Source organism: Cystoisospora suis (genome assembly GCF_002600585.1).
Source record: "Cystoisospora suis strain Wien I chromosome Unknown contig_2567, whole genome shotgun sequence".
In the NCBI taxonomy this organism is placed as follows: domain Eukaryota; phylum Apicomplexa; class Conoidasida; order Eucoccidiorida; family Sarcocystidae; genus Cystoisospora; species Cystoisospora suis.
Window position 1 is genome coordinate 20,774 of NW_027155365.1, and position 24,128 is coordinate 44,901.

Here is a 24,128-nt window from a genome sequence, read left to right on the forward strand (position 1 = left end):
GGGGTTTAAAAGCGTTCGCGGTCGACCGCTTACCTGTGCGAATGAGTAGAGAGAACTTCTGCGCATCCGTTCCCTGTGTTTCTCGGCGCCACTAGCGCTTGACAGTTGAGAGATGCGGGTGCGTAGGTGTCGGACGGAGTTCGCAGAGTCTAGGGGCCACCCTGCGCGACCTTGGTAATTTGTATAACTCGGAGACGGGCCTCCGGTGGAGACCGCCTGACAGTGCTGGGCCCAGACGATGAACGAAAGCACTCCGAACACAGCGCACACCGAGAAACACCAAACCGCCGCGAACCCATGTTGGGGCCTCCGGAGCACCGGCAACAACGGAGACCTCCAGGTTCCTGAGGGCGACATTGTTTAGCATAGCTCCTTGCGCCAGGTCTGGCTCTACGCCGCCACAGCAAGATAACTACGGGACGTCTCTTTAGAGGGGAATCGCCCCCCTACGCAAATCGCTTCGTCCACGGACGTAAGGAGAAAGTGTGGCGGCACGCACGGCTGCTCCGCGGACCGAGGACCTCGTGATTTAGGTGTGCACGAAGCAGGGGGGTTCCCCGTGCGCAGGACTAGCCACAGTCAGGGCGGGATCGGCCAGCCGTTGTTTGGATTCAAACGTTTTGCAGCCCCGGGAAACAAGTGGCTTTCCAAGCAGCTGAACTATAGCTAAAGACGGCCCCAAAAAGAAGAGTTAGTGGCAAAACAGGGGATTCTCTGTCATCCAGTTTCTCGAGGGGAAAATCTAATTCGCGGTGGCGTGTTCCCGGCCCGGCCGGGCTTGCTCGATGAGAGCTGGCGACGCCACCAAGTGTGAGACCCATCAGTCGGAATGGGCTCGCACCTGGTCCCTTCCTGTCGGCAGTCATCCTGGTACAGTACAACACTGGCCCGGCAAGAATGAGTTACGCAGCCACATCCAGAAACGTGTCCTGCAAGCGAATTGTCTTGGAACTCGACACTGCTCTGACCTGCTGCGCCCGATCGTTTGAGATCTATTTGCAGACTCGCTGCTCTAGCATTGACCCTAGACAGTCGGATCGCTCGATATCTGCGTAAGCAGCCACGCAATCGCCTCCCGCGCCAGCCCAGTGCGACTATTGGGAGTAGCGCAAATGTGGCGCCTACAGTTCTTGTAGCGCTGCGTCGTCCTAGTCTGGTAGAACAGCTGCGCCGAAGCATGTACGTAGCCTACGGAAAGAACTTTCTGCACGTGTTTTTCCGTCAGTTCTCCGCACAAGGAAAGCAGAGGATCTACGGGTCCCGCAGCAGCAATCACAGGCGCGCTCAGGGTGGGAGATGAACAGCGGTGTGAAGCTTTGAGAGTAAGAGGGCTCTCATTTGCTTCAGTAGTTCGCTCTCGCGTTGCACGCGACACGGTGGATACTGGCGGTAGCACAGTCGTTGAACGTGCAGCTACTGTGCTTGCGGTTTTCAGAAACTCATGCCTTGCAGCGTTTGTCTCACTCAGCTGGCAGCACACCTCCAGCTCATCGCGCAGGTTGAGAGAGTTCTTCGACCGCGGACTGCTGGCCTCCACGACAGCCGGCGTCTTGGATTTACGGGGTGCGTGTCAAGAATAATTGGCTCGAGCGAGATTCGTGCTTCGGCGGCGACACGACGGAGGATCTCCCGTGTTGCCCCAGCAAAACTGGGGAGGACCGCTCCGTGTTGCGCTCCTTAGAAGCGTGTGATACAGACTTGCCGTTTCATGGCACAGTTGCCCTCACTCTGTTCGGTCATACGCTGGGGCAGACAGCTCTACGAATGGCAGCAGATGTTATAGGCAGCCGCCCGGCGTGATCAACACGGCGACAAGGTGCTGGCGCTGCTTGCATTCGAGTCGACTCACACTGGATCCGCGAGTTGTTCGGGATTAGCGCGCCAAAGTACTCCATGGACATGAGACGAGGTGCCACATGCGATGGGCAATGCTGCGCCATACGACCTCCACTGGACAGCCAACACCGGGACCCAACATGGCCAAGTTCGCGCCGAGGCTGGTTCCAGTCTGACTCAGTGCCGGGCGGTAACGGCGTTCCGGTGTGTCGTCATGTTTTCACAGTCCAGTTAGCAGGTTCGCCTCCAGTCAGGGCTTGGGTGCGGGATTCATTCGCGCACCGGAACGAGTTTCAGGCCGGTGCGCGAATGAATCCCTCACCGGCCTGAAACTCTTTCCGAGTGCGGCTGACAAAGACCTCGCGGCGTCTTCAGGGGCTGGTTCTCTTGCTGTTTGGCTTTCCTCTGTACCGCAGCGGCTTTCCCAGCCGAGGACTTGCCTGCGGCCTTCACCCCCCAGGTGACCTTCTCGCATGCAACTTTCTGCGTCCCTACGAAGCAGCAAGTGGGGAATAGTATCTTGCTTCTTAACTGGTTTGAGACTGTTTGCATTGCGGCCGCAGTGGGTCGAGTGGGCCTCTTCTGTAACTGGCGATCTGCGCTTCTGCGTGCCTTTTCCCGGGCTGCTATTTTGTCGTTTCCTCTCCGTTTATACGGGAGTGGTATTCTTCCTCAAACAGACTCAGCGCGTGCTAGGGTATTCAGAGCAACCGCGGCGAGCAGAACAAGGTTCACGCGCTGATTCTATAACGGGCGATTTTGGGAGCGCGCCGTCCTTGCCGACTGCTCTTTGTTAAGGAATGATCGCACGCCGCTGGGCGTGTCTCTCTTCGTGCGAAGGCTAATGCATGCAGGCCTCTCAACTCGGTGTCCCTTAGCACACCCGGATCCGTTGTCGGACTAAGGAAGTCTTTGCCGGTTGCTTTTGTTGGGGCCGAGAACTGCCCGGCGTGGTGTCGGGGCGCCAGTCCTCACGGAAGCCAGGCGCCAGTTCTTGAGTATGCGGGTAGACACGGTGTTCTCAGGCAGCTCCTGACTGTTTCTTTGGCTGGCGTGTCAGTGTCTCCGTATTCTACTGAACGTCTGGGGCCTCCGGTCTGAACCAGGGTATATCCTGCGTGATTCTGTACTGGCAGGCCTGCGTGTTGTGCCTGGTGTAGCAGCCAATATGTCTGCAGCTGTGGCCTGTGTACCCGCCATGGAAGATCTCCAGAGGCAGCTCGAGCAGCTTTTGCTTGCTTCACTTGATCCAGCGCGGGTGAAGCAAGCAAGCGAGCAGCTGCGGCAGCTTTTGCAGGAGCCTGAAAAACAAAAGCAGCGCCTCGCCTATTGTCTCCTGGCGAAGCAAATTGTGGAGGGCCGTCAAGATGAGGTCCGGCAACTCGCTGCTGTGCTGCTGAGGCGTAAAATCGCCAGAGCTATGACCTGTTTTGATGATAATGAGCAGGCAAGTATCTTTTTTGTTTGGTCAAGCTCAGACGGGGTCTTCAAAGCAACTACTCCAGCCGACAACAGATTCACCACGTTCTCGGCACGCTGAACGCAGTCCTGGAACGAACGAGAGGGGAGCTGGAGTCAGCGGGTAGCCCCCACATGAAAGCAGGGACGTGCTCGCGTACGCATCCGGGAACAGATAGCCGTCTTTCGAGAAATCGTGCAAGAAAGTGAAGGACTTTCTTTCTCTGTACAGGTTTATCTCCTGCCGTAGGGTGCTGCCAGTTCCTCCTTTTCTTGTCCTTTTCGGTGCATCGAATGAGCGCGATGTTGCCGTAGTTTTCTTGTCGTGAGGCGAAGCTCTCTTTTTTTTCCTTTTTCTGGCCCTACCGTCATTCAGCGTATCCGGGTCTTTACTTCGTGTCTGAGCTGAATAGTTTGTGGCAGCAGCTCAAACCTGTGTCACGTCCCCTGACCACAAACTGTCGGTCCGGAGATCCTACTTTAGAGTCTTGTCTTTTCAAATTCTCCTGCCGGCCTCTGGAGTTTCGTCTCGTCCCTTTCTGTTAAGTTAGAGACGGTCGCCCGCCAGGTGCCGCACCCGACGCCGCGTACATCTGTAACTGGCCTCCGCATTATGCGCGCAAAACAATCCGTCTGGTATACGTGTACATCCCGTGGCTAGTAAGCAAATACATTGCCGTGTGTACATCGGCGCTTCAGAAGTAGTGTTTCCTCGAGTTAGGGCGCTGCGGAGTTACACTGTTGTGTATGTGTTCAGTGTCGAGCTTACTGTGAACTTGGTGCAACGGGACCCCGGTAAACTGGAGCCGTACGCGGCGCGTGCGTTTGTTGTCTTTGCAGAAGGAGTTCATCACCTCCCTCGTAGCCCGCTGCACTCACGAGCCTTCGCCCGCAGTTCGCCGCGCTGTGGTGCATTTGCTAGCCGCTATTTTACGGCTCTCGACCTTACAAGAGACGAAGAAACAGGAGCTGCTTGCTGCACTCTCCCAACTTGCCATGCAGACACCTCAACCTGGAGGAGATCCCCAGCAGCTTCAGCAGCAAATAGCCGCTGTTGACACATTTGTCGCCGTAGCGGAGGCTTCGGAAGATGACGTGATAGAGCACTTCGACACGTTCCTCGCTGTCTTTCGGCACGGTGAGTGGCAGAGTGTGTTGTCAAACATAGTAACTAGTTTTCCATAGCGTGTGCGCCTACAGGAGGCAGATGTTTAGACGTGTTCTCATGTGCTCTGCTAGCCTTCAGACAGCAATTGTCCGCGTGTCGCATATGGTTTGATTGTCTCAGAACTGAATTGTTGCTTACAGAAGTGTGGTCTAAAAGACGAGACCAGCCGCAGCTGAACGAACATTTTTTTTATGGTTTGTCTGCGGGCAGTACTAATGTCGTGTATAGTGGTCTGGCTTGTGATTGGTACTCGTATAGGCACAGCGAGGGTGCTCAAGTCGTCTGTATTGCTTCGAATCTTCATTGTGACGTCCTCACTACAGCTATAGCGTGGTTACCTCGGCTAGCCAAGGAAACGTTGAGCCTTTCTTTGCCCAAGTGGCAGAGGAGCCTACGACCAAACGTTGGAATCCCACTCTTGTAGCTCCCAGTCTGTCTCTCAACCGGAGGTGACACCTGTCTCTCTTGGGCATCGCCGCACTCATGTGAGCTTACACGGTCAGGACACGCGCAGTGGAGTCCGAGGTCACAGTGACACGGCTCACCAGAATGGGGGGTGGCGTCGACTGTAGACTTCCACTTGAGAAAAACTTGACAGAGTCCCGCAGCTCATCTTGTCTGGACAGACACCTGGACATGAACCTTCAGCACGGGCGGACAGATATATCCTACTGTACGTGGCCTTAATCTTGCGAACAGGGCGTGGGTATGGCCAGCCGGCGCGAATGTACAGTGTGAACTCTTCCTGAGTTGTCCTTGTTGTCTTTCTCTTCAGCTTTCACCTGCGCTGCCGGTGCAGGGGGAAACACGCTGGGTTTTTCGGCGCTAAAGGGCCTTCGGTCACTGGCTGAGTTCGCAGGGGAGCCACAACAGCAGAAGCAAGTCAGTCGTGCGAAACCTTATCATTCTTGTAGTCGTCTGCTATGCGTTTAACGCGTCTCTGTGCCGTTTTCAGACTTCGCAGATTGAATGAACAATGGGAAAGACGTGTTGGATGAACGCTCTGCAGTGTCCAGGCTGCTGTTGCGATTTTCGGCACGTCGCGTCGTGAAGTAGCCAGAGATCGTTCATATACGTGACTACACTGGCGAAGCATAGGAGTCCACTGCTGCACTGCCAACACATGTTATGTTGCAGTCGCTTTTGCCCGCAGCTTGTCCAGGTTTCTCAGAATGCCAGAGAGTCTCCCCAGACTCCCGCTGACAAGGGTGGCCGTTCTTACTCATGTGTATCTGTGTGTATCCCTACCCGCACATGCAAAGGCTGCGCCACTCGTTCCACGTCCCGCAGTCAGCAGGTCGATTCCTCTTCCGTTCTTGTGCAGCTTGCAGTGCTCGTCCCAAGAGTCATGCAAGTGATCGCAGGCGCCGTGGAAGCAGGTGAAGAAGATGTGGCCTCCGCAGGCATTGAACTCATTGATGATTTGGTAAGGGGTCCTCGTATATAGTAGTGCTGGCCTGTCGGACTCGCACTCGTCTCCGGGCTTTCACCGTTGCGCCAGTAGAGTGTGAAGTGGAACGCTCACTCGACCCTTGAGAATCTCTGTCTCCTCCTGAAGCGGTTTCCGAACGTTGCAGGCTGTACTGGGTTCTTGGGCTGTTTTACCAGGACTCAGAATTCCGAAGTCTACCAGGTCGTCACAGTGTGTCTCACGTTGGCTGTACCGCGTTTGAAGGTTGATCCAAGCCCAACACTCCTCAAGAACAGACGGATACGCGTTTCAGCTGCGGGCTGGATGTCACTGTGCTTGTATGTACGGCCTTCGTCTCCGCGTCCGTATACCTGCGCAGGCATGAGCAAGCATCCTTGTAGTCAGGACGGGTGCATGTGTGTTTGTAGAATGCGTCGGCATTCTCTGTGGTGTCTCTGGAGTTTTCACCTGGTTTTTTTTATGGTCGTGGAAAGGAGCACGTGCAATGGACTGGCTGTGGCGTCGCGGTGAACGGTAGTGTAAGATCACTGTCACGTGCCAGACTTGTTTGTTCTGTTGGGACAGCTTAGTAACGAGACCTTCTCCATGAAGGACGCTGAGCTACTAACCGTTCTTGATTTTCTTTTGAAGACCGTCGCGAGGAGAACAGATCTGGAGACTACGCTGCGACAACAGGCTCTTTCTTGCATACAGTGGGCCGCCAAGCAAAAACCAAGGGGTGCGTGCGCGCATCACTTTTCGTTCGTTCTCTTCATATGTAGTAATATCTGTGCTGGTTTCTCTGTGTGGACATATACAGAAGTACGACTATTCGCACAGTTGATCACGTGTGTTGGCAGCGCTTGGTTCGCATGTATAGGAAGAACATTTGCACGTTGATGGGTTTTCTGTGCGCGTGTTTGTACTCCAATCTCCACCAGTCAGCGCGTGCAAACTACAGGAAAATTGGTGAATGGCTGGATGTTGCACAGCATATGAAGTCTGCCTCGAGCTCCTCCCTGTGCTCTCTCCCCCAGCTTGTACTGACGGGTCTTACCGCCAGCCAGTTCTCTTACTCTAACTCGCTTGCTGTTGTTCTTGGTAGACGCTACGTATAGCGACTCCGTTATTTCAGATCTTTCAAGACGTGAACGGTTTTCTCCAACAGCAGAAGGCACTAGATAGGTAGACCGATTACGTTAGGGATTCCAGGCGCTAGATCAGAGCTGTGTATCCCATGCACCTGTTGTACTTCGAACCTCCAGTTACCTCTAGAGCATGAACGCCGGCTTTCTTCCGCGCGTTCTTCGGAGCCTCGGTATATTGTACCATGAAACATGGTAGGGGTGATAAGTCTATAGTCCTTCTCCAAGTGACATGCAGTTCTTAGTTCTTCTTCGTAGAGGTGAAACGAAGATACGCTTCTGTTTCACGATGCCCACAGAGGAGAGTATGACGTCACTTTCGCAAACGTGCTTCGCTCTGATGCGACGCATGTCTTTGCCTACTGCGTCAGAGTGAGATGTGTGAAGTGAAGTGGCAGACGAACTACCTTCGCCGTTCTTCTTCGGTGTGTACGTACGTGTGTTCAGTCTTATGCAAAAGTGGGACAGCGATTCCTGCGATTTTAGATCTCATCGTGTCTATGGGAGCAGAACCAGATGTCCCTGGAGGCGGGCCTGAAGATCTAGAGGACGATGAATTGACACCTCACCGGCTCGCTTCTCAGTGTCTAGACGCGCTAGCTATCTCTTTACCGTCAAAGTATGTGTTCCAGCCTATGCTAGATCGCTTGATGCCGTTCACGCAGTCTACAGAGCTGTTAAAGAAGCGCGCAGCTCTCGTGTTGCTGGGAATCATGAGTGAGGGATGCGAAGGTGTTATGCGAAGAAAACTCAAATTCTTCTTGCATTTTGTCCTGGAGAGCTTAAAGGACCCTCAGCCCGTCGTCGCCTCCTCTGCGGCAATCTGCTTTGGCCAGTTCGCGGGTAAAGAGAGAAGAAGAGCCGAAAGCGTACATATGTTTGGCATGATGCAGTGTGTGCGAATGGTTCCTTAGAGTGATAGAGTAGTACAATAATGAAAATAGAATCTCAACCATCACATATGAAGGCTAATTCTGACACGATTTAAGCCAAATCAGCTAATCATCTTTGCTTCGGAAGCGATCCCGGGGGGAGGTTCATGCATATAGATCTTCATCGCAATTGAGCTGATGCATAGTACATCCACCCAAGGCTAAAAAACTTTATGAGATTCCCAAAGATAGAAAAACAGATTCCCAGTCACTTCGACAAACCCTCAACTGCCGTTATGCCGACGTTGGTGTGTGAAGATGCTTGGAGATATCTGCACGAAAGACCTGTCTCCTTAGTCACTACACCCCTCCGCTTGGTTTTTTGTCTAGAGATCGGTGTCGCAGATAGCCCGAGTTAGAAGCCTGCAGCTGCGACTTCCTCCCCAGCAGTCAATTTCCCTCTCATGCACAGTCTCGTGTGTCACCGGATCGGTCGGTACACATGAGCATGGACGTATGTGGAAAGTGATTTCTCTTACGAATGCGCTACGGTAGTGTATTTTTCAATTAGGATTTGAAGCACACTCCAATCCACCTCATAGGTACTAGCATTCAAGTAAGCTTACCTTCTCGCCGTGTCCGTCGTTTCAAAGATGGATGTCTGTTCCTAATGAGGTATGCAGAAGCATGGAGATAAGCATCATACCTGGGCGCAGTACATCGGACGCCCAAGCACACCACTTGCGAAGCACGGTGAAGGCTTCTCGAATACAGGCGTACACCGGAGAAGCGGATTCTTTTTCGGGGGAAGCAGTCGAATGTAACCTAGACTACATCAACACACGAACTTCGACTTCCTGAAAAGTAGGCCTTCGTCGCGTGCAGTAGTGTATCCCTGCTCACTAGGACTCTGCGCGTTCGAGTGTCATCCTGGTTATGTTTGTTTGCGTTTTTTCTTTCTTTCTCCGAAATGTTTCAGAGTATTTACAGCCAGAGATCATGCTGTATCAGCGTGAAGGTCTCAGTCTCATTCTCGGACTCCTCGATAGCCCCTCTCCTCTAGTCCAGCAGAAGGCCTGCTACGGTACGCCCTCTTTGTACCTCTCTGCGCCGTGTATGGTCCAACACTTCCTGTTGAGTAGATGTCGTGCACTTCTAAGGCACAACCTTCCTTCAAACAGTCTTTGTCCAAGCCCTCTCTACAGCCTGTCATCGACCTCCCTCACCTTCTGTAGGTTTTTGTCTCACGGGTTCGTCTTCTTCGTTTACAGAGGTATAGTTTATGACTCAGGTCAATCTCTCTCCTAGCTGTCCCGCGTTCTCGGCATGTGGGTTCCTTCCTTCAGCTTTAGGAGTTTTGTTTGATAACATGGAGGCACAGGATTTGGAACCTGTAGCAAGCGAGGTTGTGAAGCGGCTTGTACACACACTCCACCAAAGTAAGTCAACACGACCATTGCCTTTCGTGGTGACAGTTTTCCAGTCCACCTCTGCCGCCCATTATTAGGGTTCTCAATTTCTTCCTTGTATGCGGGCAGCTTCATCGCCTGTTCGGCGCCTCTTGACGGCAAGCAGGAGATTCACTCTTGCGCCCTTTCCATGGTGTCGTTTGATTCCCGATGGCACCGTATCTCATTTGTGTCTGCTTCCTTCCGTCTTCCCTCTGCATCGATCTGGAGACCGTATCTGACTTCTTCCATCTATTACGTTCTGCGGTGCTCACTACTCCCGCCGTGGCCGTCGCAGTCGCAGCCCGCGGCGGCGCTCAAAAATTCTGTCCGATCAGAGATTCTTTGCCGTCGCACGGACTCCATTGTGCTTTTCGTCTGATTGGTTTCCTGGACTTTTCTCTCCTCTCAACCGCACTTCCCGAGTAATCTCCCCTTCAGCTCCCTGTGTGCGTACGTCTAGTAGGCTCTCTCCGTTTTGCTTCTTGTATCCATTCTGAATCTGACGTGGGGGTTTTTCTCTCGGGTCCCGTGTCATTCTCTTACTCCTGATAGCTTCTAGCGACAAGGTGCGGGAAGTGTGCCTCTCGGCGATTGGTTCGGCCGCAGCAGCCAGTGGAAACTCGGACGATGAGGTCTCTTCTTCTAAGCCCTTCGACGCTTATGCGGCCGAGCTTCTCACACTTCTTGTTCAGATCATCAGGATGCCACTTTCTGTTCCAGGGAAGAAAGATCAGGGGGGGACAACAGAGCAGACGTGCTCACCTACGACGAAAGCGAGGGCTATAGGTGTCGTGGGAGGTGTGATTCGAGGCTCAAGCGAAGCTGTCTACGGACAGCAGTTACCTGCCTTGATGAGATTGATTATGGAGCAAATGAATGCGGGTGAAGCGTCGGCGTCGGGAGCAGGGGGAAACAGTCTTGATGGAAGTATCTCGGAACAACAGGAAGAAGATAAAGAAGCGTCTGCTGTGTATGCTCACGATATTCGCGATGAGGCTTTCTCCTGCTTTAGTGATATCGCGGTGGCGTTGAAGGAGAAATTCGTCGTTTTTCTAGAGGTAAGACTGCAGGCAACGTGTTTACAGATCCCTTAGGCTCTTGCGCAGACGGCAGGCAGTTCGCGGATCTTGCTCGTTGCAGTTTCAGTCAAAGTCAGATATCTACTCCGGGGTCTCTTGTACACCTCCACGTGGCCGCATGTATCATATAGTTTGTTTTTTTTTTCGCTCGATGTCTCGCCGTGGGAGCAGCCTGACTGTGGGCTGTGTGTCCCTGTTCATACGAAGAGTCGATTGTGCTCTCCTGGTTGAATCCTTCAGTTGGCGAAAACTTCGTGACTGCTTCCTACTCAACATCGTGGTTGCGTTGTTCTATAGATACAGTGGGTGGCATTAGAGAGCTATAAGCACTCGGCCTCATAGGGCCTTGTCGTGGCACTCTTACATGATGGCCTAAGAAGCGGCAGGTTTCGCGTGAGTGTGTTTATGGAACAGGAGTGTGCCGTGCAAAGTACAAATGCCCGCTTATGTGCCTATAGAGTTTGCGACGGTCATCGCTGCTGTGTGGGCGGCGGATTGTTGAATCAATCCGCTTGTGGTTCTACAGGACGTCATGGTTCGGGTCTTCGCCTCCCTCTTCAGTGACGAAGGTCTGCTTCCCGAGGAAGGACGGAACATGAGTGGACTAGGCGGGGCTGCGGCGGAGAAGCTTTTGGAGGAGTTGGATGAGGAAGAGGATGATGCGAGTGATGAGCGCCTTAAGAACGTCCGAATTCGCGACGGGTTTTTGGATGAGCTCGAATCTGCAGCGGTCTGTCTGAGAACGCTATGGGAGAACTGCGGTGGCCATTGCATGAAGTATATTGCCAAGTGAGCACCTTGTAGATAAGAAGCAAAGGACACTTTTTCGTTTCAGTAACGTGGATGGATCTCTTGCCCCCCTTGTTGGGATTTCAAACCTTTCTGCATCTTACCTGGTCGTATGGCAGCTGACGGGTTTAGGGTAAAGGGAAAGAAAGCTTCTTAGAATTTGTGAGATTCGCGACAGAGGGTGGGAGGAGGCGCAGTTACGAACTGTCGACTGGTATCGAGTGTGCCTCTTCTCAAACCGTACGAAGCTGGCTAGCTGTGAGGCTTGGCCGCATTGTCAGGTTTTGCACCGGTGAGAAGGTCTGCTTCTGATCCGATCACCACATGGATCGATGCAGCCGCTTTTCGCGCTCCTGTCAGGACACCCTCACTAAGGGGGAAGATACTCACGTTGGGCCGAACAATGTGAAACCCTGGCTCTGTACTCTTTCTTCCGAGAGTCTACTCCAACAAAGGCAATTGTCTTTTCAAGGCTGGTTCTTCCCTTCTTTTCTTTGTCCTTTCAGAACGAAGGAAGCGATCGAGGTGCTTCAAGGGCACTTCCACGAAGCTGCCAGACAGCAGTGTTGTTTTCTAATCCAGGCGGTCCTAGAAGCGTCGCATGGTGCTATTACAGGGGCCCCAGTAAAGAAGGAAAGTCCCAAGTTTTTCCTTAGCGCGAATGTCGAGACCCTTTGGAAACAGGAGCTATGGCCTACCTTGCGGAGACTGATGGAGGAAGTACGTGAAAAAGATGTAACCTCACCATTTCTCTTGTGATTCGCAGGTGTCTTGTTTTTCTTCTACGAAAACAAGGATTGGAGTCAAATGCATACTCAGTTCATCAAGCTGCGGGAGGAGACCAGCTGTCGGTTTCCATATGCACGTGCCGCGTGGTTTTGTGTACTTCAAATTCTGTCAGGATTTTCTGACGTTGTGGAGGTAGATGCACATAGGTATTGGCTTTGCTTCTCTTCCTACTTATCTGTGGTTCGTTCGCATGTCGCGGGTATGTTTGGTTCTGTAAAGAAAGGAGGTTGCCGGTTTCCCCACCCAACATGACGTCAGCTGGGGCACACGCGTATAGATGAATGTTTTTCTAAGGGGCAGTAGTATCGCGGTGTTCTCTTTTCCTGTGGACCGGACCCGTGTCGACTCGTGTGTGATTTATTTCCCGCTAGTGCTGTCCGAGTTTTTCTTTACCCTGTGGATCTCGACGCCTGAAAGAAAGATCACCATGGCTGTGTTTGTTCAGTCTGTTGGCAGGAAGCAATGGGGTGTGTATAGCAGCTCATGTAAGTGGAGGGAGACGCGGATGTGGACTATGTGCTTGAAACACCGTGAAGAAGACGACGTTTGTTTAGACATAGCATTGAAATGTATGAGATTGCCCATGGGTATGAGTAACCTTTCACATTTCTTTAACGGTGGCGTCTCCTATTGCCTCTACTCTGTGTCTGCCGTCGGTTGCGCTTGCAGGATGAAGACAAGGAGACAGTGGGTGACTCGTTCGTCGTTTTGGGAATGCTAGCCGAAAACGTCGGTTCGGCAATCTTCTTCTCGAAAGAGATGCTTGAGCAGGTTGCTAAGAATGTTCTTCTTGTCTTGAAAAAGGAGCACCCGGCTCAGCTCATTCAGGACGTAGATGAGGTATGTGCCGTACTTGTTTCGACAGTCTATATAGGCGTAAGTGTAGAAGCCAAACCTATGTAGGCGCAGATCTATTTATTCTCGTGGCCATGCCGAGGGATCGCTGAAAGCCTCAATGCTTCTCTTTCCATCTGTAGGGTCGTACAGGCACATGCAAACCCTGGGACTTTTTCCGTGGTGTGTATGGATTTGTTTGTACATACACTCATCTGACGAGTATACACGTACAGATAGAAACATGTGTGTGCCACAGTAGACTAATACTGCGCATGGCTATTCATGCATCGTATCGGGGCTAAGATGCGCGAAAGCTTTTCAGCAATTGCAGTGGATCATAATTCTGTCATCCCTCGTGATGTATGCGAAGTAAGACCGTGTGGAGCGCAAGCCAGTACAGGTCTTTCTCCTGCACCGAGTCACTCATGCCAACCGTTCTCATGTCGTGGCCATGCTGGCTGAGTTACCGTGAGGCCCTTCTCTTCACTGTTTGATAGGGCGTCTGTCTGTTTATGCCGGCACGCATCCGTCTACACAGTTTTTCTCAGTTTCCTAGGTATTCAGTGTCATTGCCATCCCCAGTTCATTTCCTTGAGGAGGACAAAGAACCGGGGGGGGGAGTCCATATACGACTCAACTTCCGTCGTCCGTTCTTTTTTTCTTTAGGACGATGATTCACGTCAAGATGAGGAATATTTGTTTGAAGGCGTCTCCGTTCTAATCTGCGGCATGGCAACCGCAGCGGCTGGGGCGGCCCAGGTTCAGGCACGGGGAGATACGGCACCTGGCGCACGTCAGCCGGCGAGTCTCTGCTGCAACCGTGAAGCATTTGGGGCGATCTATCGGCAGCTTCACCCTAAATTGCTTGGTCTCGCCATGCATAAACAGTCCTTAGCTTATGCCGCTAATGGGCTTGGATGTCTTGCCGAGGTGAAAATACAGTTTCGAAAATACTTGCAGATTGCTGGCTGAATATGTCTAAGGGAAGAATTCATATCTGTGTGTACAGTTTGTATATCTCTATTGACACGCTTCGAGGGCACCCGCACGCGTAGTGATAAGGTGACTGTATTTGTATATAGATAGCTAGACATCTATATGTACACCTGTGCTCGCGTCAAGATCCGCAGCACCCAGGTGCAGCAAATATGTGGCTACACAGTCTCAAGGCCGTTGTTCCGACACACCTTCAGGGGATGGCCTCAAAGTCCTCTTGTCGCCGGTGGCTGAGTGAAGCAGACCTCATGTAGTAGGGGCCACGGGCGGTGTCCATCCAGCTGAGTATGCATTGCGTTGTCACTATATTTACATATATGTACATATCGTACCCTAGACATACAAGGCCGACAGGGCTGGACTCGATTTGCACATGCGCAGGGCAGGACTGCCACCTGAGGAGTTCTGACTGGTGCTCATCTCTTCTTACGTCGCATGTGTGTCTTCGTCTTCCTTTACCTCAGGTATTTCTGGCAATGCAGTCTGACGCGGTTCCGTATGCAGCTGAGGCTCAGCTGCTTCAGGCAGTCCGGAAGGGAATCCAACAAGACGACGACGAGGATTGTCGACGCAATGCATGCTTTTGCCTTGGAGCCATTTACGAGGTAAGGACTCTCTGAGCACCAGCGCACAGACTTTCTCGCCTTGTTCCTTAACTTTCGCCACCTTTATAGGCCGTGTGCGAGGTGCCGCTAGTGTTCACACCGGTGACTGCGTGCGTGCGTTGAAGACTCTGGTTCCTTCATGAAAGACATCCATCCCCTCTGTACTTTCTTCCCGGAGAGGCCGCGGCGCTGTCAACTAGCGGCGCTCCCGAATCCGTATACAATATATATATATATATATACACGTAGAAATTCCTTCGTGTATGTGTGTATGTCTATATATATATATATATATATATGTATATGTTTCCTGTCACTGCAAACATGTCTGATCTTTTTCTTCGCTCTTGCCGAGAGGTTCGCTCAAGCTCTGCAGTATATGAATCGGTGAGATCTTGGTAGTCCATTGTGCTGGGTGCGATCACACTCAAAGCTTTTTCTTCCGTCGACAAGGAGTCCTGTTTTATACACATGAAACTCTTGTCTGTGTCAGTCCCTTTCCTGTAATGTGCGCGAACGGGACAAAGTCTTTAGGAGCCGAACTGCTTTTCTGCGTATGCAGGTTGCGTCGAACGAACCCTCTGTTGACTCAAAAACGTTGGACTTCCTCAGAGATCTGAACCCTATCTTCAGAAGTCGTGAGGTAAGTATGGCCTGTTGATCCTGTGGTTGTCCCTTCTGTGCTAAAACCGATGTATTTGGTATTTTGCTCGCGTCAACGTAAGCCGTTCAAGCGAGGGGCTTGTTCCGTGGCACAGCTGTAAGATAGTCGTGCGAGGTGCGGGCATCTTGTCACCGTGCCCACGTCCACGGGAGATTTGCCTACTGCAAACTGATTCTTCTGCGTCTTGTCGTCGCGTAACTGGAGGCTACGTTAAACTCATCATGAGGGCGTACGTATACGCTCTCACACCTGCATGGGCGAACTGTAGGCGTGTGTGCATACCTGGGTCAGAGCTCGAGGGATGGGAATCCTCTACATATTCTCCGGGAATGCGTATGACACATGTCAGCGGTACAGCTGTTCACATGTATGTGTATGCACACATACACACTTAGTGAAGTATTGCCTTCTTACGGTGCCCCTGTCCTGAAGAGAACTAGATGACCCAGAATGATGGAAAAGTGGTGAGAGGTGGTTAAGTACGTAGTTCTAGCGTGTGGTTTCTCAATTGCCTCACCAAACAGGACCTGAGTAAATCGGAGCAGCTCACAGTTGACAACGCAGCTGCCGCTGTTGCTCGTATGATCCTCTACCCTCCACGGACCACACGTCTACCTCTCGAGCACATCGTCCCTGCACTTCTCGTCAGCATGCCTCTCCAGGAAGACCACGAAGAATCTGAGGTGATGCTGCGCGCTGCGCTTAAACTTGCCGATGACATCGCAACCCAGCCTCTTATTGTTCAGAACATTCAAAACTTCTTAACGGTAAGATTTCAGTGAAGCCCTTGTCATCCACGCAGGTATCCCGAGGCAGGAAGAGGGTGAGCAACTGTACAGGCGTGCGTGAGCACGCATCTCTCGCATGTATCTTTATTATGTCCATGGATATGTGGAGTTGCGGGCACCATATATATATATATGTCCGCATCCGACTAATCGAGCAATCTCGTCTCTCGTGTATATGCTCTCGGTCACTTGCTTCCGGCATGCGTTTCTACTGTGCCGTCCTTTGTCTTGGTCAGGTGTCGAGCCTACTGGTATCACTCTGCTTTTTGTGTTCTTGCTGTCAGGGTGTGATACTGGAAGTGTCGCATCCCGCGAGTGCCAAGGTCGTCAAACCCGAGTTGCAGGAGAAGGTGATTGCTATGTTACGACAACTCTTGCTGAGCTCCAGTCTGCCCGCGGGCACGCTAGAAGCAGTCAAGGAGGCCGTCTCCACAAAGCCATTCGCATTGACCTTCATCAACACCAAGATCTGAGGAAGATCAGAAAAGTCGCTTCAAGTTCCTTTATCTCGAGTTGTGAGGCTTCACGTCTACTGTGCTAGTTGTATTACGTCTTCAAACCATTGCACCGGCATGAGGGGAACCGAGTATCATTCTGTATAAAGGGAACCGTCAAGACTCTTCAAGTAGAAGTGTGTATGGCGGAAAAGAGGGTGTGTTTCTGCAGTTAGGGCGCCAAGACTGCGTATGTAGCTTGTGTTCAACAAACAAGGCCGGCCCAGCACCTCCTTTCTGCAGTCTAGACGGCTGCCGCCTGGGTGACACTTCCGGTCGCGTTTATTTCGTCCATGTTGCCAGGGGTGACAGGGTGTTGGACTATGTGGATTAGGGGAGGGGGAGGCAGAGGAGCCTTGTGCAGCTGAGTGAGGATTGAAAGCCGCTATTCTTGTTTTGTCAAGTTCGCTTCCTCGATTCTCGCAGTGTGTGTTCTCTTTTTGTCGCTCGGAGCCGCGAAGAGCGAGATGTTACTTAGCAAACCCAGAAGCTACCAGGAACTTCGAACGGCCGGTCGCGTGGCTCCAAGTAAGGTACGTAGAAAAAAGGTTTGTTGGGTGGGGGGCTGAGTACTTCCCAAACTGGTAGGGTACACGTTCATACACTGGATGATGTAGGCATGTCACCTGTCATCTTGAACAAGGAGCGCAGAGAGAAATCCAGTACTCAAAGTTCACTTCCTCTAGGGCGAGTGTGAGGGGTCGGCTGCCGGTCAGTTGTGGTCCTGCCCCTCTCGGTGAAAGCGCAATCGCAAGGATTCGGTGGCTCCTCAAGAGAAGAAAACAAAACCAGTTTTAGCGCTTCGCAGTGGGGTTGTCCCGGTGTCACTGTTGAGTCAAATGAGCACAGAAGCAGTTTAGTTGCTTCTCCCACTGAGAGACCCGCAGTGACGCGGTGATCCAATCCTCCGCTACAGAGTGCGGACTCCTAATAATCACATGGCAGGAAGAGGGAACCTTGCAAGACTGCACTAGCAGCACTAACAAAACAGTCTTGTTTCTATGTCGTGATGTTCCGGGCGGAGCCGGGCAGTGACCGGTCGCGCGTCACGTTGTCTCTTGTATTGCAGCCGCTTGAGGAAACGCGGCCTGCAGTCCAAGGGCGGACCAAAGAGGCGTGAACCAGAAGCGTGAGAGCGCACTGCAAAGGAAGCCCGTGTTTGCCGTCGGGGGGGACACGGAGGTGGGAGTGAGGAGAGATCCCGAAAGGGGGGACGGACGCCTGCATGGAAGTGTCTCCGTCGACGTCAATGCGACCTTCGTTCTTCGGGAACGCTGCCCACTTGTGTGACCAAGGTGTAAGCCGTTGCATGACGGGATGTGTCGGTCACCCTGGCTTAGGATCGCGAAACGGTCCCATGTACTTTACGAAGTTGTATTCGGCTGTGGCTGTCCTCGGTGCAAGTAAAGCCCGTCGCTGGCTGCTGGCTCAGTAGGGGACGGGAGTGTTTCCAGATCGGCCGTAGGCGGCGTGGCATGCATCTCGGGGGGGGTTCATCTGAATGTCAGTCGGTACCTTTGGTCGAGTGGAAGACTTGCCTGTCTGAGTGGCGGTGGGCGGCTGCTTGAGAGTGCGGACGTGCAAAAAAATGTCCGTTACATTCGCAGCCTTTACTGGGGAGGCATCTACTAGCTTTGATTCATGCAAGAACATGGACTCTGTCCATGTGATTTGTTACTCGCGCGCGGCTGGCTGAAGAGCGTCCGGGCCGTGTCACTGTACTGTGTGCAGAACTTGAGCTTTGGGGCAGTGTGTCTCGTTATGTTTATCCATGTGGACTTCACTATGGTATATAAGCAGGGTGGTCAGCTCTCGGTTTGCTTCTCCCCGTAGATGGAAACTTGCTTAGAACGCATGGAAGACAGTGCCCAGCGAGAAGAGACGGGTGCACGTTCGCGCAACTCCTGGACTCGGACTGCAACTAAGGAAGCATACGCGTTCTTCTCATCCCCTGTCTTACTCGCCACTTCGTTGAAAGCAATTAACGCATAAATTTCATGTGCAAAAAAATACAAACGTGTTGACGAATCGACGAGAAACACCGACAGAACCGCATGCTGGCAAGCATGCTACACCCGGCACTGCCGGCTGACACAAATCCCGCGGAACGAGAAACACGCCATTCTACACCCAAGCTGAGATCCCGACCGCCCGCCGGCACCCCAAAAGACAGAAGCCAGCATCGTACGCTCAAAGTGCGAGCGGCTGTCGTAGCTCTCAACTGACACCAAAGACTGCCGTAAAACTGAACCGACTTAAAAAAAAAGTAGAGAAGCCACGCACCACGTTTCCCTTTCTATTCGATTGAAGGCGGGAAAGACGCACGCCGGTGAAACCTTAGCGCTCGGACCATGACCCCTCTCACCGTGAATCCCGCTTCTTAGTTGACCGGCAGACGTGCCAGAGAAAGAGCGGAACGAGCCTGGGGTAAGGGATTTACGGCCTTCCGAGGAAATGGAGTTCAAACACGTTGACAAGAAGGAACGAAAAGCAGCGAACATCATTTCTATCCGACAAGTGAAGAAGAGACAACACGACAGTCTACCTATCAAGCGCAAGAACAGGCTATAGCAGCCACATCTCCTCCCCTCTGCAGTAGCAGTATGTGCGCGAAGCCAGCGGCTCCTCTGCCTCTCCTAGCTCTCCGTCCAACGGCGCACTTCTTGTCCGTCTGGAGCTGTGACAGTCTGGAATGCAAAAACGCAACAACGACCCATGGTTCCCAGATGAAAAGCCGGGGAGGGGACCGGGCTCAACAGGAGAAACCTACACACACTGTCAGTACGCCTTCAGGCCATAGAGAGGAACTGGCGAGGGGGCACCAGAAAGACAACAGCGACGGCGAAAAAGAAAATAGCGTTCCTTGCATCTAAAATAGTTCGCAAGGACGTGTGGGCAGAAAGATGAAATGCATGAAATATCTTGGAATTTCCGGTGCAAAGGCACCAGGCAAGGAATTTGTACAGTCAGACGTGCTTGCCTCCCCCATGCATTTTCCCTTGTCTCTACTGGAACAACGCGACCAATAGTGGTAGTCACTACCAAATGGCAGCGTCTTCACCTACCGCTTCGTAGTTTTTGCCCTTCACTTCACTCCAGTTCGTCGAGAGAACCGTCCCGCCGGATGTTTGCTGAAGACACAAAGGTCCCACGTGGAATCACTAACTCTTCATCTAGAAAGAAAAAGAATCCGAGCGTTGACGCAGAAAAAACGTTGGGTTATGTATACCGAAAAGCCTTATACTGCCTACGCGGGGTACGCGCGTTCAGCCTCTCCGATCCCAAACTTTGACCTCTGCATCTCCAACATGACAAATACCGACAGAAGGGCCCAGCTGCGTAACAGTAGAACAGGCCTGCATGCCAGTCTTGCTCTAGGCTGTTGTTGGTGGCGAGGCTATCTCGGCTTCGCGTGTCTCTCGGAATACGTTGATATCTCCAGGAAGGTGGTAATCTGACCAGAAAGTAGAATGGAATAGTCGGCTCCACTGCTCTAGTCGCGTGGCCCATGATATACTGAAATGCTACGGTGGATGGCTCGAGTGGTTCAAAAGTACTTGCTGAGTCCTGCCCCCCTACCACTGCATGCCAAAGCTGCCGGCCGGGGGAGAGACTTACGAAAGTGCACTCCATGTAATACACTACGATGGTGTTATACACGCTGAAGAGCAAGGAAACCGGCCGTGCTCCCCTGCACTGTCTGGGGTCGCAGCTTATAACTCCCTGTAGATTTCCTGGTTCTCCTCACTACATTCTCCAACAGAATGAGCTAGCCTTCTGCGCAGGGGAGAGTGTGCGGTGATGAGGAAACTGGCCCTCTACATCAGCTTAAGCAGATGCTGGTCCTGAGGGCGAGGTCAAGAAGGCTTTTCGAGGCAACAGATAGTGGTACCTCCGCATACATCGGATTCACACGTGCGAGAGAACAGAAGGAAACCGGGAGTGCGGAGCAGACAAGAGACAGAGAACGAACAAGTGCGAGATTATCGTAGCATACGTAGGATTTTATCATGGCCCGACGGGTGTCCTCATCGGCGTTTGCGTAGATTTGCTGAAACAGCTGCTGTAGCGCAGCATCTCCTTCCTTGGTTTCGTCCTTTAACTCTTCATCCAGTTCCTGGAGTGAAAATGCCTCACAGAGGGACAGAAACCTTCTGAATGGACCCCGTCTCTTCCACACTGTGTACCTCGTTCCCTCACACATCAATCTGGTTCAAACGAGACATCCCAGAACGACTAAATGCCAACAGCCCTTCATTCCCACCAACACGATTGCAGCCACCCGCAGCTGCGCCCGCCTTGGAACACCTACCTTCTAGAGCAACCGGTCCTACTTGCTGATAGAATAGAAATATACCAGTGCTCCGCTATTTACTGCAGCGCCGATCAACGCATTGGCAAGCCAACACGACAAGTGTACACTCCTTCCTCTGACATACCCTACATCGGTTACGAACTGAACTCTTGTCCGGGTTGCCCCAGCGCTCCTCTTCTCATCAGTCGTCAACTACCAGGCAAGGACGTGAACTTCTCGCTCACCAGCCACTAAGACAGCGTATGCAGAGTTTGTAGAAAGATCCGTAGAGCTAAACCTTGTATACCCTCACCCTGATAATAAATCAACGAAGCTGCTTGACAAGTACAGCTGCTCGCACGCCAGCAACTTGCGACGACGCTCACGTTTCGAGCTGCGGAAGGCTCGGTCTGCAGTGAAAACTTGCGCATTCACTTTCCGCGTGTTGTAAGGAGAGAGCTACTGAAGAGTGCTCTTCTGCGCACCTTCCTGGCCGCCATACGACTTTATCTTCTGGCCTCACACTATATGTCGCCTTACTGTGTCAACATACCTTCTCTACTTTGTTCCAGTCTACTTTCTTCTTCGACGAAGGATAAAGAGGCTGCTGAGGAGTCGCGTCTCCAGCGGACAGGGCCGTCTTTCCGTGTCCCTCTTTCCTGCTTTCTGAATCCCTCCCGTCTGACGGCCCGGCAGCTCCCCCTCCACCACTCGTACCTGAGTAAGGCTGCAGGAACGCGGAAAGAAGATGCGGTGACCCGGGCTGCGTGGCCTCTAGAGTATTCCAGTGCAAACCCGGCCGTCTCTTCTTCAACGACACCTCGACTTTCCTCTGAAAAAGAAGCAAGAAAAACAGGGCAGACGTAGAAACAAAGAAGACGCAGTCCGACTGCAAAACAGAGCTTCAGTCGTCACGAAATCAGGAAGTAGAACTCCTGTATTCCTTGACAAAAAGAGGCGAGTTTTTAAGGACGCCCATCCTCCTTGTACAGGAAAGACCTTCGACATGAATACGATGCGCGCATGCAAATGGGTGCGTGCAGCGCGGTACATTGCTTCTTGGGAACGTTTCTCCCCTACACTGCGTATATCGCCACCCACCAGTCAAAGGCACCTCCCCCTCTGGTCGCGTATACGCTGAGTCACAGGTTCACTCCGAAGAATACAATTCGACTGCAACGTCTTTGGAATGAGGCAAACACTCTTCGGCGGAACATCTTCAGGAACGTCCACTCCTGATTCTTCTCCGCGCACCTGTCCCTCAAGCACTGCTCCGTACACAGTTCAAAGTGGAGTTCGGTTGTATCGCAGAGACGCACCATTACCTCGTTTCACTGCACGGACACGCTAGACGCAAACCATCCCTTCGTTATGATCTCGTACATGTGGACAGTACTCGCCACTCTGACGAAAGAAGACAATACACACCTCTGATTAACTGATATACAGCGACAGCGTCCCCTTTCAGAATGACGACTCTGAGTCATGCATACTCCCCAATAAAAGTGTAGTCAACCCAGACTGAAATCGACCAATGAGAAGAGATTTCATGCAGAGGACAGATGATATATCAGCCACCATAGGAATCCTACTCATCATCATGAAGAGACCACAGAAAGGAGCCGACCAACGTTCGAACGTACAGGGCCAACGGTGTACTTGCATTCCTCGGGAACTATTTCCTCCAGAAGCTGTCCGATGTGGAAGTCGAAAACTTCTCGATGTTCTGCGGCCGTGCCTGTCCCGTCAGGCTGAGCAGGAGAATGCGGGATCAGAAACGACAGACGGAATTCTCGTGGCTTGAAGTCAATGGCCCGGATGTCTTCTGGGGTGAGGTTCTTGACGAAGAAGGTGAGCCCTAGGCGCTCACTGCTCTGCATCCACTCAAACCTGCAGTGTAGGTGCACCAGATAAGACAAAGAGGGCAGCAGGCGGGACACATCACTATAGACACGAGAGTGAGAGGCCTCCCCACGCCAGTCCGCCTGGAATGAGCCCCAAGAAGATACGAAAGTTTCACCATGGCTACGAAAACTAAGTGCATGACCACCGCGAAGCAACAGAACAGGCTCTCCTGCCCGGTGCAAACCAGGTCAAAGCGTACACACGCCGCCGGACAGTTAAGTCTTCGTGATGGCGAATTGCCTTGATGTAAGGAAGCGTCCTTCTCCGAGGATCGAGATGCACGCAAGACACCATGAATTGTACTTGCAGGAGACTACGAAGTTGGGCGTCCGATAGGCGCAGAATCACAGGGGTACTCGAGGTCAGTATATGCATCGTTCCGCCATCCCGAAGCAACGGACCTACCGCGGTGTCTGACCGGCCGACACTCGACCAGCTACAGCACTGCTGCTGTTGTCAGCTGGCTGGGGAGCAGTCGCAGCGGCCATGATTGACAGATTGTGCTCGGAACAGCGGTTCCTAGTCTCTCCCGTAGTGAGTATCCCGTTCCGGGCTTCCTAGAAGGAGGTCCACTATAACGGACACCAAGGGCAGGAAGGACGTTGACAGCAACAGCTGCTACCGTGCACAGAAAATAATCAAAACGGAGACAACGAAGGGTTGTTGACAGAAACGAAGATTCCTGTCTTACAGATAAGAGGCAATCCCGGAGCTACAGAATTGAATATGAAGAAGAATCAAGGTAGCTGTCACCTTGCGAGGAACCCTTCTACACTCCCCGAGAAATTCTGTCTCGAGGGAGTCTTGAAAGTGACATGCTGGGCGGTGGCAGCTGCAGAAATCGCCTCTGGAGGATATTGCGAGTAGTCAGTCGCACGCGGCGTTGAGTTGACAGCCTCACGTCAGGTGGTTGTACACAAGGGCTGGGTTTGAAAACCTTTACATCGATTCCGGTCTAAGGCTCGGGACGAGGTGCGCGTAAGTGCCGGTGCACGCTGTACTCAGAAGACAAAGCCGTGAAGAAACGCACACTTCACAGGAACGCAGTTAGGCGAAAAGAAGGCCATGGGTCCTTTGCTTCCACGAGTCATTGGGGAGATTCTACACCAAGATGGAGTTGCGACGGAAAGGAGCCGGGCGTGCAAACGCGGTCAGTCAGCTGACCTTTCGGCGAACACGTGTCGTGAGAACACGCGAAGCTTACGCAGGGAACGAATCTTGAGCTAAAAGTGCACTTGAGGTAGCTGTATGCAGGAAGAAAAACAGAAGAGGAGACTTTTGTCCAGTCAAAACTCAACGAGGAGTTACATGCAACTCCGAGAAACACGAGGGTCCAGCCGCGAAGTCTGCAGCAGAAGCTATGGAGGGCGTGAAGATAGAAACAGGAGAAGGACGTGTGCGGATCGCGGTCTGTATCAGAAGGCTCCCGCCGGCGAGGTGCTTTTGTGCTCTTGGAAGTTATGATACAGAATCTTGGCCTGAACTATTGACCGGACAGTAGAACAGCTGATGCGCTGTCCTCCAAGGGTAAGTGTGACGGCACGCAG

At 52.3% G+C, this 24,128-nt stretch overlaps 2 protein-coding genes across 2 annotated transcripts; one reads left to right on the plus strand and one right to left on the minus strand.

The window, feature by feature from the left end:
- Positions 1-1,957: 1,957 nt before the first annotated feature.
- On the plus strand, positions 1,958-18,215 carry CSUI_005298 (heat repeat-containing protein). Its single transcript, XM_068065475.1, has 17 exons — positions 1,958-3,287; positions 4,135-4,432; positions 5,238-5,344; positions 5,787-5,888; positions 6,459-6,612; positions 7,466-7,861; positions 8,870-8,974; positions 9,237-9,329; positions 9,894-10,399; positions 10,947-11,209; positions 11,716-11,929; positions 12,668-12,838; positions 13,502-13,765; positions 14,296-14,436; positions 14,999-15,079; positions 15,625-15,867; positions 16,173-18,215. Exons 1-17 carry the CDS (start codon positions 3,270-3,272, stop codon positions 16,359-16,361), a joined length of 3,345 nt encoding a protein of 1,114 aa, XP_067922549.1. The 5' UTR covers positions 1,958-3,269; the 3' UTR covers positions 16,362-18,215.
- Positions 18,216-18,276: 61 nt separating this feature from the next.
- CSUI_005299 (sgs domain-containing protein) lies at positions 18,277-24,075 on the minus strand. The gene is made up of 6 exons (XM_068065476.1): positions 22,987-24,075; positions 22,320-22,566; positions 21,230-21,508; positions 20,380-20,499; positions 19,448-19,513; positions 18,277-19,069 (listed from the first exon to the last, which is right to left on the minus strand). The coding sequence occupies exons 1-6, from the start codon at positions 23,067-23,069 to the stop codon at positions 19,019-19,021; spliced, it is 846 nt and encodes a 281-aa protein (XP_067922550.1). The 5' UTR covers positions 23,070-24,075; the 3' UTR covers positions 18,277-19,018.
- Between the last annotated feature and the right edge of the window lie 53 nt (positions 24,076-24,128).